The 14,227-nt window shown below is 45.7% G+C and overlaps 2 protein-coding genes across 2 annotated transcripts; both read left to right on the plus strand.

Moving 5' to 3' along the window:
- Nucleotides 1–419: 419 nt before the first annotated feature.
- fetub (fetuin B) lies at nucleotides 420–8,714 on the plus strand. Its single transcript, XM_035414087.1, has 7 exons — nucleotides 420–1,451; nucleotides 3,152–3,265; nucleotides 3,970–4,057; nucleotides 4,630–4,796; nucleotides 5,584–5,697; nucleotides 6,493–6,576; nucleotides 7,298–8,714. Exons 1-7 carry the CDS (start codon nucleotides 984–986, stop codon nucleotides 8,138–8,140), a joined length of 1,878 nt encoding a protein of 625 aa, XP_035269978.1. The 5' UTR covers nucleotides 420–983; the 3' UTR covers nucleotides 8,141–8,714.
- Nucleotides 8,715–9,971: 1,257 nt separating this feature from the next.
- si:ch211-284e20.8 (uncharacterized protein LOC563738 homolog) lies at nucleotides 9,972–14,203 on the plus strand. Its single transcript, XM_035414089.1, has 7 exons — nucleotides 9,972–10,221; nucleotides 10,990–11,103; nucleotides 11,459–11,546; nucleotides 11,737–11,903; nucleotides 12,445–12,558; nucleotides 12,761–12,856; nucleotides 13,360–14,203. The coding sequence occupies exons 1-7, from the start codon at nucleotides 10,012–10,014 to the stop codon at nucleotides 13,660–13,662; spliced, it is 1,092 nt and encodes a 363-aa protein (XP_035269980.1). The 5' UTR covers nucleotides 9,972–10,011; the 3' UTR covers nucleotides 13,663–14,203.
- Nucleotides 14,204–14,227: the final 24 nt, after the last annotated feature.

Here is a 14,227-nt window from a genome sequence, read left to right on the forward strand (position 1 = left end):
TGTACGCACATAGGTAAGATGGAAGCAATTAGAAGCGGAAAAATTAAATAGCTAGCAGAGTTAGCATTCCAAGGGCTCCCTTGCGCCGAGTCATTTGCAAAGGTCTTTATCAGGTCAGCCCTACCCCCCTATTTCTGCCATTCCTTCACAATTTAGGCAAATTAAGCAACCTCACAAGGAGACGGAACATATCAACCGCTTATCCCAGGTTAATTTACGCTGTCATCTTCCCGCTCAAAGTTTTTTTTAATTAAAAAACTTAAAAATAAAAACAATGTAACCATGATTAAAGACGAAGTAGCAATGAAAATGTAACACGATAAAATAAAAAAAAGAAGAAGCCTGGCAAAACTGGGGCCAATTTGCTAGATAGGGGGTCAAAGTTCAAGGGATTATAAAGTAACAAAGAGAGCGTTGAGTCAATCGGAAAGCCCTTCTTGGGGGGGGAAAGGTGAGGGTTCAATATCTGCACGCGTAAAATGTTATGAAAATGAAATACTGAAAGTGCCAATGTTAAACCATTTGGCACAATTAAAAAAAAATTGAATAACAAAACACTTTTTTTCAGCCATTTGACTCAATGAACACTTGCAGAAAAGCTTAGAAGGAAGCCAAAAACTGCAGCCAAAGCACACTAAACCTCACCCAGATCCTCAGATATCTCAAATAATGCGCTATCAACATCTATTTGAAAAAGCTTAGTGAGTAATCACTGAATTTGCTTTGATGGGATTCACAGGAAAGCACAGGAAGAGACAGAGAGGCAGAAAGGGAGGGAGGATGAAGGGGGGGGGTGGTGATCAAAATTATTGGCTATGAGGCATAATGTCTTCTTGAATTACTGGTTTATAAATCCTTGGGTAAAAATAAATAATAAATTTAAAAATTCCTTCTTGTGTTTCACCGCTTCCATTACTCCAGTGTTTGCCTGACGTCTGAGGAAACTGCTTTTTAATAGCCTGTATTTTTTTAAACAAATTTTTATGCATGACTACGCTTCCCTGAGAGAGAAGGAGAGAGACAGAAAGAGAGAGAGATGGATGGAGGGAGGAGGGAGGGTGGGGGGTGTCTTGTTATTGACTCCTGACAGTTGGGAGGGGGGCAGGGGGTGCAGGGATCAAGGCTGTGAGGTCAGAGCAGATAACGGGGCCCCAGCCGGCCGGGGTGTATATAAGCGACCACGGAGCCCCTCCAGGCCCTCAAACTTACAGGCTGACAAGAGCTCCACCATGAAGTGCAACGAGTCGCTGCTGCCGCTGCTGCTGTTCGGCGTGTGTGTCTACGCCGCCCCCGTGGACCCCCCCCCTTCCTCCTCGCTGGAGCCGGGCAACTGCCAGGACCCCTTCACACGGGGCGCCGCCGAGCAGGCCCTCACCAGGATCAACCGTGACCGCAGACAGGGATACGTCTTCAGCCTGAAGGAGCTTCGCAACGCCCACCATATGAAGCACGTGAGTGACGGGGCGGGCAGGGGGGGGTGGTGGGGGTGGGTGCAGTTGGGCAGGCGGGCAGGCAGGCGGACTGGCAGCTGTGTGGGAGTAGGGGCAGGTGAGCAGGCGGGAGGGGGGGGGCAGGCGGGCATTCAGACTGAAGACTCACCTCTTCAGATTGCACCATGGCTCCCCTGACCCCCCCTGACCCCCCCACCCCCAACTCTCTGGAAAACCTTTCCTTTTCTCTTTCCGTCTTTGGATTTCCTTTTGAATAACGCCAAAGCTGTGTATGTTTGGTTACAATACAAATTGCAGTTTGTCAGGTTACCGTTAAACACTTACTTGATTATTAGTGGGCCTCTGTGCCTTCCTGGCGACACTTTGTCTTTGTATTCCTGAGAGTAACACTGATGCTCTCCACATTCTGTGAGCTGCTCTGGATAAGAACAGCCCGCTAATTGACTGTGACATATGGCAATGTTACGCAACAGGTTGAAATGTTCCGTTATGTTAAAAAAATTCCGCCTATTGAACAGGAAGTTCCTCATTTTACGTTTTGAGTCCTCGTCAACACGTTTTATGGATGTGTCTTGGGTTGGGGGTTGGGGGTTGGGGGTTGGGGGGGATATGTCGTCTCCACTGGAGTTGAGGCACGAAACTGGTCGCAAGCTGTTTGTTAGTTTCATTCTGTCACTCTGTCAGACATACCTGTAATATTCCGAATGATGATGTTAAGCTCAGTCACGGGATGGTTTAAAACGCTCACATAAACATTCGAGCTCTTGAATTCGGGCCTGGGAATCCAGCCTAGGCACCATCTGTTCATTTCTGCTCATTTCATATCCGGGTTCTAAACGAGATTAAAAACTATAACTTCTTGTTCAGAACCTTGTTTGGAACATTAGTCTTTATAGAACATGTTCAGAACCTTATTTTAAGTTCCTAAATGCAATGCCATGCAATGTAAAGTGGAAAGCACAGCAAATACTTTTTTTTTTTTTAATTACGAATATGATGTATGAAAACAGAATGGTGGACGCCCATGCCCAAGTGAGGATTTTATACAGACAGCAGGCATCTCTGACCCCAGTTCTGGAGAACTGGGGTCAGAGACTGTATTACACTGTATTTGTGTAACCTGCTTTAACAGAGATAACCGATCGGCAGTATTGGACGCAGGGAATGTGTGCCCTTTCACCAATCAATGGCTTAAATTCAGTATGGTCAACACACTGATAATCAACAACCAGACTGAAACCCCCCCGGGGCAAAAGAGAACACAGAATCTCTCTCATTTGTAATATTTTACATTTGCAATATTATACATGCCTTGCATTTGCTACAAGTGAAAACGAAAGCAGGCTTTCTAGAGATTCAATTGCCATCTTCTCTGAGATTCACTGCACACCCTGTGTCGACATGGACGCACACATTCTTACTTTATTATCTTTATTATGGCCCCATGGGGCAGTTTGTTCTGCAGCATATAGTGACAACCACCTAACAGTAAATAAACTCAGGACAACGGGCAAACATCTAAAACATTAAGAGCACAAAAACAAAACAAAAAAACATTATAAAGACATTAAATATTACTAAGCAATGCGTGCGAAGAAAGTCAACCCCTAAAACGCAGATTGAGTGGGAACAGGGATTTCAGCGTGTGCTGCAGGTAATGGGACGGGTGACAGAATCTAATATTTCGGGAACTTTTTCAGGGCCCCACCGGGGTGGTCTTTTACCTGACCCTGGACGTCCTGGAGACGAAGTGCCACGTGCTGAGCAAGAGAGACTGGAAGAGCTGCGAAGTCCGAGAAGAAGCGGAGACACCGGTATGCTAAAGCTAACGCAAAGCGCTAAGCATGCACATCGATTTACTCCTTTACTATATAACATCAACTTCTATCTGCTGAAAGATCAGCGCCTGCCACTAGTCAATCGGTATGACACAAAGCTAAAGCCTAATTCATACTTGCCATGATCAGCTCCTGTCCTCACAACAAACTATCAGCTCAGTGCTTGCCGCTAGTCAACCAGTACGAGGCTAACGTTAGCATGTACATCGATTTCCTCATTTACTATATAATATCATCAACTTCTATCCACGCAACCTCTCTGAATGGTAAGCGCGTGCCACTAGTCAACCAGTACGAGGCTAACGTTAGCATGTACATCAAGTTCCTTATTAGAAGTAGAGGACACACCGGTTTGATGCTATCGCTAAAGCTAACTGCTAAGCATGCACACCAATTTCCTCATTTATTACACCATATCATCAACTTCTATCCACACAACCACTGTGAAAGGTAAGCACTTGCCACTAGTCAATCAGTAACTTTTTTGTTTTGTTGAAGATAACAAAAGTGTTGTTAAATTGTACCACCATGTAAACATGTACAAGGCATGTCAAAGCACTTATTTGACTGCGGGTATGAGGACAATCACCGACCTTTGAATCCTGAAACGGTGGATGACTGGTGTTGTCCTGTTTTTGCCCTGATGTCCACGGGTTTGTGTGGCTCTCCCCTCTGACCAGGTCTACGGCCAGTGCAAAGCCACAGTCTACATTAACAAAGTAAAGAGGATCGTCCGCCTGTACAGGTACAACTGCATCGTCAGGCCAGGTAATGAACGCGGATCGGTCACAGACTGAGGGCTCCAGTTCGACAGTTCCAAACTCGTGATGCAGGGTTAATCATCATCAATAACTGCTGCACCCCATGGGAAAAAATACTATACTTCACCAATAATTATATAAACTTGTGAAATATGATTATACTTCAATTATGCTAGTATATAGTATAAAGTAGTATACTTTAACTTAAGTATACTGAAGCCCGCCTTTTTAAAAATTTGGCATCTCTTGCCCTCTCCTAGAGGGAAGCACAGTTCCAAGTGCAGGGAACGATCGCGTAGCTTAACTTGGACCCTGTAGGTTAATCTGATTAACGCAAACAAAAACAGCAACAAAGCAGTCTATGTAACTAATATAAGCAATATTTGAGTTGGCACGAGTGCAATAACTAAGTCGACTAAGGTAAATACAACCCTAAGATTACATAGTCAGTTATTGTTTTGACTGCTGCACCATGCGTTTGGACATTGAAACTGAGACCTCAATTTTTTTTCCATCTATTTTGCACTGGGTGTTTGGCTGTTGTTGAGATGTATGAAACCGTACTTGCCCCCCCAACAGCACCCGCCTCCAGAATTGTCACAATATGCCCAGACTGCCCCTCGATAATCTCCCATGACGACGCGAGTGTTCTGAAGACAGTTAAGATGGCTCTGGAGAAGTACAACAAGGAGAGTGGGAACGCAAACTATTTTGGCCTTCTAAACATCACAAGAGCTTCCATGCAGGTAGGACTGGCACAGCGTACGAGGGAGTTTGTCTGAAACGTAACATTAATACCTGTCAAAGAAAAACAGGTGCAACACTTAAGAGAGCAGCTGTATAGCTAAAATATTAGCTTGTTATGATAGATATTGGCGTGTTCAAATAGAATTTAGGATTTTAAAGTATTTTGAAGAATTTCTTTTGTTTGATACGCAATGTTGAGAGCTCAGAACTTATCTTGAGCCGCAGGTCAGCGCAACTTACAGACAACCAGCAGACCCATTCTCCAGCCTTTATCTTGGTTTAAAATATCAGCGAACATTTTTTTCACATTTTGAATTACCATGAAATGTTAATTCACAAGGCCTGTTGTGTGTTGTTTTTGTTCGATCACATGTGCAAGAGTATTTTTAAGTTTGGTGATGATGATGCAATTCTAATGGTACAAAACTGAGAATCCCACAACTAGCCTCTACCACAGAATCCATCCAATCTTTGATCCAAGTCCCTACTACTACCACACTGTGTACTATAAGGGGTAAGGAATGCCGGTTCGATTCCCAGATAGGACACCGGCATTGTACCCTAGGGAAAGGTACTTAACCTGGATGTCTTCAGTATACGTCCAGCTGTATTAATGGGAACTACTTAAAAATGCCCAAGCTGTGTAAGGTGCACTGAATCAGAAGGCCTGCGAAATGCCACTAATGTAAATCTTTTTCTTTTTTTTAAATGTGTGGCTGCACCTACAGTTATGTGGTATATGTATATATGTATATGTATGTATATGTGTGTATATGTTCCATCCAGGGCGGGATCGCGGATTTCACCTTCGCGGATTTCACCATCCAGGAGACGGTCTGCTCCAACGGCACGAACGTCACCCAAGCTGCCAAGTGTGGTCTGATGGACTGCGAGTTTGCGGTAAGTGACAGCGGAAATAAGAGCGGGGGAAGAAAACTGAGAAAAAAGCAGGGTTTTTGGATCAGGGATCTGGCGAGGGAGAAAGATGTTTCATTTAATAGCATCTAATGTGCAGTGAAAGGTTAGTGTACTTCTCTTCATGTTAAAAATATGCAGTCCTGGATTAATGCAACACAGGCATATAAATAAGTGTCCGTGGAAAGGATCACATGAGGAAGACATCTGCACTTCAAACGGCTCTGAGAAAGGAACAACAACTCGGGATTTTTTTAATGTGGGTGTCGAGATTCAGGAGAACGAACCGTACATAGAAATGACTCAATGTGGTAAATGGTAATGGTAAATGGACTGCGCTTTTATCCAAATATAGCGCTTTTATCCAAATATAGCGCTTTACAATTGATGCCTCTCATTCGCCAGAGCAGTTAGGGGTTAGGGGTTAGGTGTCTTGCTCAAGGACACTTCGACATGCCCAGGGCGAGGTTTGAACCGGCAACCCTCCGACTGCCAGACAATCGGTCTTACCTCCTGAGCTATGTCGCCCCTTACGTGCCAGTCAAACAACCGGCAAATATAGTGGTACTCAGGATTCGATTCAAAAATAGCCACATGGCTGTGTGCTTTAAAAAAATGTTTAAACTAGCGGGTCAACTATCTATTGCTCTGTCCCGCCTGAAGTCACACTGACCATCTAGAATAAGAAATGAGTGTTTCTCCAAAGGGCAGCATTCTCGGCCGTTGTGATCACAGTGAAAATCTGCTTTTTGAAAACACGCTTTCCACCTGTCTCTACAGCACACAGGTCACTGCTCTGCCTCCTACTTCCAGTCCCCGGAAGAAGACAATGTCAAAGTGAACTGTGACATCTTCGAACCAGAGGTAAAAAAAAAAAACCAAAAACTCAACAGTGTGTTAAGCACGAGGCCGTCTCTTTCAGGGGTGAATCCGAATCCCAAGACTCTGCCCAGAAATGCACAGATAACGCGCTGTGTTCAGATTTTATTAGCTCTAAGAAGCTGACCGACGATATTTGGAATGTATACAAAAAAACGAGCATTAAGCAGAAATTGAAAGAACAGTTACTTTCCTGCACACAAACAGTTGAACAACTGAACTTTGTAAAAGCATTTCTCAACACGTTATGCACATCTACCGATCAAATAACATTACAAAACAAACACATACCCAATCAATTCCAACTACAGACGCTGATTAATTTTGTTGGCGGAACATAAACAGACAACGGTCTCTGCACATTAGACAACAATATGTGCTTCTGTAGGGAGATATTATTGCCTTCTGGTTCTGTAGTGTATGAAACAGACCGGAGTCAAATAATAATTTGCAATACTTTGACCCTTTATACACCTGTAAAACTCCTGCAGGTTAGGGGCTCCATTTTCCCAGCAGAACAAAGCTTTGCTTTCATGTAATCGCACATTATTTCTAGTACTCCAGCTGTCAGATATAAATAATTTTTTTAAATATTATACTAGAGCAGCTTTCATCTTCTGTAGTTGAAAGGTCTTATCTGAAATGTGAGTCTAAGGTTTAAGAAGCTTCTTGGCATTAAAAGGAGTTACCGTCTCTTCCCTTACAGGAGGCGAAGAAAGAGAAACAGAGGCATCTCCTGGGCGGGGAGCTTGACCACGGTCACAACCACACCCATGGCGACGCCCATAAACTCAACCACACCCTTGAGCACACAGAAGGCCATGAACACACCCACGGCGAGGCCCATGAACACGACCACACCCACGGACATGGCCACGTCCATTACCACAGCCACGAGCATGACCACGCCCATCATCACGATGACCACGCCCACGCCCACAACCACTCCCACGAACACGACCACGCTGACGACCACACCCATGACCACGCCCACGCGCACAATCACACCCACGACCCCGCGCACGAACACGAACACGCCCACGACCACGCTGGCAACGGCACCCACGACCACGCCCACGACCACATCCACTACTACGGGGACCACCACCATCACCACCACCACCACCACCACGGCAACCACACGCACGCGCACGAGCATGACCACGACCACCAGCACGACCACGGGCACCTGCACGCTCACGAGCACCACCACCACCACCACGACCACGACGACCAGCAGAAGGCCGTGAGGGAAACACGGGGCGAGGTGCGCTACCTGCCGGACCTGGACAAGCCCGCGGTCCTGCCCTCGTTCCCGGACCAGCCGGAGCCGGAGAGACCGGCGATCATGCCGTCCGCCCCCGACCGGGCCGTCCCGCTGCCCGCGTTCCCCGACGCCGAACCCCCGCAGGAGCAGGAACCCCTCATCCTGCCCTTCCCCGGCGCCCTCTCCCCCCAGTGCGCCATGCAGCCCAAGAGAGGCGCCGGCCTCGTCGACGAGCTCTTCGCCGAGGACCCCCTGTTCAGGCCCTCGGCGGCAGCTGTGTGAACGCGCACCGCCCCGTTCTCCTGGACTGGCAGGGCGGCGCTCGTCCCGCTGCAGCGCACCGCAGATCCTCTATGCTCGTCCAGATACCAAGCTCTACGTTCTTACCACCGAAAGGTACACACACAACGCAGATCCTCTACGCTCGTCCAGATACCAAGCTCTACCTTCTTACCACCGAGCTCAAGCTCGGTTTCCCGGCTCCGCGAAGCCGAGAAACGCTCCAAATTCCACGCGCCTCGCGAACATTAATCAAGGGGCGTAACCGTACTGTGTGAAACGAATGTCCTACCCTGTAATACAACACTGGAACCTCCTGCTCCTGACCGGAACCCCGTGTGCCCACAGGACACAAAGGAAGCAAGAAATAAGCAGTGAATCTCATTGGAATCTCTGTGATCACAACCAGCAGAGCACCGTTGCATTCTGGGAAAGTAAAGCACGCTGATTCCGGGCTGTCATTTCAGTGATGTTGTTATACAGAGCATGTTGAGTATCTATAAAAGAACACACTGAATGTGTAACACATATAAATATAGTCTTGTTTCTCCAAATAAATAAAAAATGTGTTGCCAAAGCATTGCCTACAAAAATGTGTGCAGCTGATCCTCTGGTTTTTTGTTAAATCCAGTGGGGCTTTAAAATTGAGAAAATCTGTAGAGAAGATCAGTTGGAAACTATAATTATGTTTTACTCAGATTTTGGAGCATAGTTTTTTTCATTAAAATATCTCCTGGGAATTGTCATAAAACCGAATTGGTTGATGGGCGAGCTCTGAAGATATTACTGTACAAACATAACTGTTAGACGGGGTCGCAAATACTGTCCAGATATATATTCATATAAAAAGCACGGGGCTTCTTGTACAAATGGAGTCATTTTCATAAAAACCAGACAAAAAGGCACATTTATAAAATACGATAACATGAGCAAGCACACACTGAATCTGAATATCCAAACATATAAACGCCCACCTGTCGGGCGTTAAAACTGGGAATTTCCACCCACGAAGTGCGGCCCTGAATTCCATGGAAAAATTTACGTGGACTTTGGTATAGTACACCGAAGGCTGTGCAAGGACCACAAAGAGCAATGAACTGCCCGGCTCAGTCAATAGCCCTAATGCAACATTTCAAACATAGCCGAAGCCTTACATGATCAATTAAGACTCCTCTTCAATAACACAGGTTTTCGCGGTTATTGAAGAGGAGTCTTCAATAACCCTCCTCCCCGCCCCCCCCCCCCCCCCCCCCCCCCCCAAACGTCGACACACTACATCATGACATTGTATGAAAACTCACTCTCTCGCACCACACATGCACGCACACACACATACACGCACAGACTTGTGCGCGCCATGCACCTGGACGAAAAGTTCCAGTTGAAGGTGTCAATGAGGTGATTCAATGTTCTGTCGACAGGTGTCGTGTCGCGTGACAAGAGCAGCTGCTGCCCCCTGGTGGCCTATCATCTGACATTTTAGTTTTATAACGACTGCGGAAATTTAATTAGGTTTAATAACAGTAATTATAACAATGACATCAGCAACAACACAACAACAACAATAATAATAACAATATTACTATTTATTTATTTGGCCCAGAGGGGCATTTCAGGCAAGGAGGAGGAAGGGGCAGTGGCTCGAGCCACTGTAGCCCGCCTGCCCCGTCCCCTGCACCTCCCAGCCCCACAGGGCCTGCAGCAGTGTGTCCACAGACCGAAATTGGCTCACATGTGCGCCCTCAGGCGATTGCCCACGCGGTTGCGACACCGAAAGGTCAAGGTTTCGTTCACCTGAACGCGGGGGGAGAACGACCGAGCCGCGATAAACAGTCTAAAACCCACCCGCGCACAAGCACGAGCCATTCAGCGTGATGAGGACCGAGATGAAGCTGTGGGTGCTGTTGTTGTTGGCGGGACTCTGTGTCCAGCGCGCGTCCCTCATTCCGGGACCCCCCCCGACCTGTGAGACCCCCGCAGTCCTAAAATTTGCAGAGTTGGCCCTCAACAAGATCAACGCCGACAGGCAGGAAGGCTACATATTCGCCTTTAATCGGGTTCATGATGTGCAAAAGGAGTATAAGGTGAGTCGGTGGTAGACACCTCTATCTAACCTCGTCAGCGCCTGTAATAAGGAACACAAAACCACTGAATAACTTTCACACGCATATCGTTTTACCTTTCGACTGCCCTCCAATTCCTTGTTTTTTTAAATGTCAGCCAAAATACCTGAATTTCTTTCTACGCTGGACTACTGTTTCCATACCTTTGAGTACGCTGCTGAGAACCATACTCATTTGGTGCAATGTGTTTTGAAAGAGTAGATTATTTGCAGATAACATCATTATGGTGGTTTGTATAGAATAAGCAAAAATGTATTAATACAAATACATATAGAAATTTATATAGCGCATCTTACATTGAATTTGCACTCAAACAAATGCCAAAAAAGTCATATTTTACCACATTCTCACATGCATGAGAGCAGAAAAAGATAACAATACATCTGCAGGGGAGAAATTTCCATGCGGATGCTTGTTTTTGATTAAATGATAAATGGGAAGAAGTCATGGTATAGTCAAACAGTGAGCTGTTAACCCTTTAAGGCCTGAGATCACAATTATGTGAGCAGAATGTTCTTAACTGAGCATTCGAATGCTGACTCCACAGTCACTACCGGTAACCGAAAGCAATGGAGTTCTAGAACAGTGACACAGAATTTTGAAAGAAACATTCCAAAAAACCTACAACTATTCAAAGGGTTAAACAGGGAAGGTGAATGAGAATTCCATGTTTTCACTGTCCACAGAAACCAGTAAGAATCATTTGTTTTCTGTTCTTTTTGTACTCAGGAAACAGGTGGGGCAGTGTACAACCTGACCATTGATTTCCTGGAAACAAAGTGTCATGTATTCACCAGGAAGAATCAGAGTGATTGTGAGATCAGAAGTGCTGGAGATGGTCCGGTATGTTTATTTAACGGTAATGAGAATGGGCTATACTCTGCAGAACCCTTCTTCATTAAAGGGTTCACCTCGAGTTTAAGTCTGGTAAACTAGTCTCGGATCAGTTATTTGTGAAGGTAAGCACCACTGCATTTTAAAAGGTCTGATCTACGTGTCTGCAAAATCAGAGACATGGATATGTATCACTACTGTTTGAGGGGTCAAGTAATTTGTTTGCTTATTGATTAGTTAGTGTCTATTACTAAATCTATTGTAATGATTTGTTCATGCAAATTAATGAATCGATTCCTGAACGACACTTTTAGCCTAAAGCGGTACCGAGGTGTAACACGAGGTTTATTTTCTTTTTTAACAGAAATATGGGAACTGTGAAACAAGCATTTTTGTAGATTCAACTGAACAAAAAGTTGAGCTCTACAAATACAGCTGCACCATACAGCCAGGTAAAATGTTGTTTATTCTACTTTTTCCCAGCTTAAATATACTTTGGGTTGTGGAATGTCATTTTCTCTTTTTTTATATCCCTGACCCGTCAATTTTCCCGAATAAAAATGTACTCCACTCTTTGACATCTACAGATGGGACCGTGTGTTACATCATGTCAGGTCTTTGTGTACTTTTGTTCGATTCCAGTACCGCGCTCAGTCATTGGACGAATATGCCCAGACTGTCCCACCGGCACAAACTTTGAGGATCCCGAAGTACTGAATGCCGCTGACCTCTCACTGAAGAAATTTAACGAAATGAGTAGCCTTCCAAACTACTTCGCTCTCCTCAACGTGACCAGGGCCTCGATGCAGGTCTGTCCAATTTAATCCGGTTCAGTACATTCACTGATAAAATTATTTTACCATTATGTACTTCAAACGCCTTTTTTTTTTTCTTACAGGGGAATCAGGGTGGGTAGGTGACAGAAGGGACTGAGCAGTCAATCAGATTTAGGGCAATGACCAGGTGGTTAGACGTAGATAGTTATCTCCCTACGTCTGATTGGCTAAGTGCCCAGATGTAGATAGCCAATCAGATTTAAGGAGATTAGTTGATGGCTGGATTTAGAAAGCCAGCTTTGTGTAAAATTGAACAGTACATCAAGGTTGAATTCCTTGAACTTTTGAGAAATGGCACAAAGTATTTAATGACCTCAGTGAGTCAGTACAGCACTGGATCTCAATTTGGTCCAAGGGAAGAGCGTCCCCTCCTGGCACAGTACACCACTTCTGGCAGAATCTTCGCAGTCCCTCTTTCACCTTCAGCCAATACCAGCCCTACACTTTAGTCTGTCAAACAATGCAAATTTAGCACCAAGTCCACTGATTTGCCATTTCACTGCTGTCTTCTCAGTGGGTTGTTGGCCCATCCTACTTTGTGGAATACACCATTCAGGAAACAGTGTGTTCTAAGGCAGCACCTGGCGTTGATGTGTCCCAGTGCAAACTGATGGACTGTGAATTTGCGGTAAGTACCGGTGATGTAAATAATTGCTTTTTTTTTTTTTTAATATATGGCATACGGCATATCACCCAATGCCACTAACAGGGCTAAGGGAATCATGTTCGTTCCAATGTACTTCCATATTAAAATTGGGCTGTACAGTATAAATGAACGCGTTTAATGGCAGAACGGATTGCAGAATGTTTTTTTTCCTTTCACCAAAAAGCACAGGGGACTCTGCAAAGGCTCCCACATGGAAGTTCATGGGATGCCGGAGACGAAGGTGCACATCACCGCAAATTGTGAAATCTTTGAACCAGAGGTAAAGCTAAGAATTGATTCCTTGGACACAGATCAAAGAGCGCAGTGTGTGTGTGTGTGTGTGTGTGAGAGAGAGAGAGAAAGAGAGAGAGAGTGTGAGAGAGCGAGCGACAGAGTGAGAGAAAGAGAGATTGAGACAGAGCGAGAGACGGACCAAGAGAAAGTGTGAGAGAGAGAGAGTGAGACAGAGTGAGAGGGAGCGAGAGAGAGTGAGAGAGAAATAGAGAGTGAGAGAGAGATAGAGAGTGAGTGGGAGTGAGTGAGAGAGCAACAGAGAGAGAGATTGAGAGAGGGATAGAGTGAGAGCGAGAGTGAGTGAGAGTGAGCGAGAGAGAGTGAGAGCGAGTGAGTGAGAGTGAGTGAGAGCGAGAGTGAGTGAGAGTGAGTGAGAGAGAGCAAGAGAGAGATTGAGAGAGGGATATAGAGTGAGTGAGAGTGAGCGAGAGAGAGAGCGAGCGGATTGGCTGTTACTAACGCGGTAACCCCCGCTTGTGTCTTCGCCAGGCTGGGAAGGCTGAAAAAGCGAACCACGCGCGAGAGGGCGCGCACAGCTCCGATTCGGGCGAAGAGCAAAAACCCGCCGACCAATCGCACAAGCACGAGCACGGACACCTGCACCCGCACGAGCACCACCACCCCCAAGCCTCAAATGACGGTCCCTCTCGCCCGAAGACCCGAGCTCCGCTGGGGTCTGTGCAGGTTCTTCCTCCCCCGGTTTTGCCAGTGCCGAGCAGAGCTCCACCGACGGCGAGCGGTTGCCCTGGAAAGAGCACGCACAACCTCTACTTAGGAAATTTTGGGATATGAATGGCAGCAGTAGATAGGCTGCGGCAGGGGCAACGCAACAACGGCCGATCCGTGTCAGCATTCTGTGGCAGCCTCTGCTCTTAATCATTTAATTCATACTAAATCATATATCATATTTTGATCTGACATTTGTATAAGCGCCAGCTGCAGCCGCAGACTGCATGTGCATCCTAAAGATTTTACTATGCCCAAGTACTGTGGTGAACCAGCGTAGTTTATAGAGGTGTCAGAAAACTAAAACTAACTAAAACTGGTTGGAACAAAAATCGGCACGCAGACCAGCCCTCCAGGACCGGAGTTGTGCACCCCTGTGTTACAATCATAGGCACAGGTTTTATTTCACAATCTCACAACCACAGTCTAGTCGAACTATGAATTCGTATGGAAATATTTGGGGTGACAAGTTGGGGGCGACATTACAATCTCCCCGCCTCCCCCTAAACTTACACGTATGTCTACAGTAATGATGAGAACAAGCCATTCAGCCCTTCTATACTCGAAATCTACCTACAATTAAAAATAAAGTTATTATTACCCATGACCTTGTTTTTGTCTCGTTTCTTAA

The sequence above is a fragment of the Anguilla anguilla genome, chromosome 4 (assembly GCF_013347855.1).
Source record: "Anguilla anguilla isolate fAngAng1 chromosome 4, fAngAng1.pri, whole genome shotgun sequence".
Taxonomy (NCBI): Eukaryota; Metazoa; Chordata; class Actinopteri; order Anguilliformes; family Anguillidae; genus Anguilla; species Anguilla anguilla.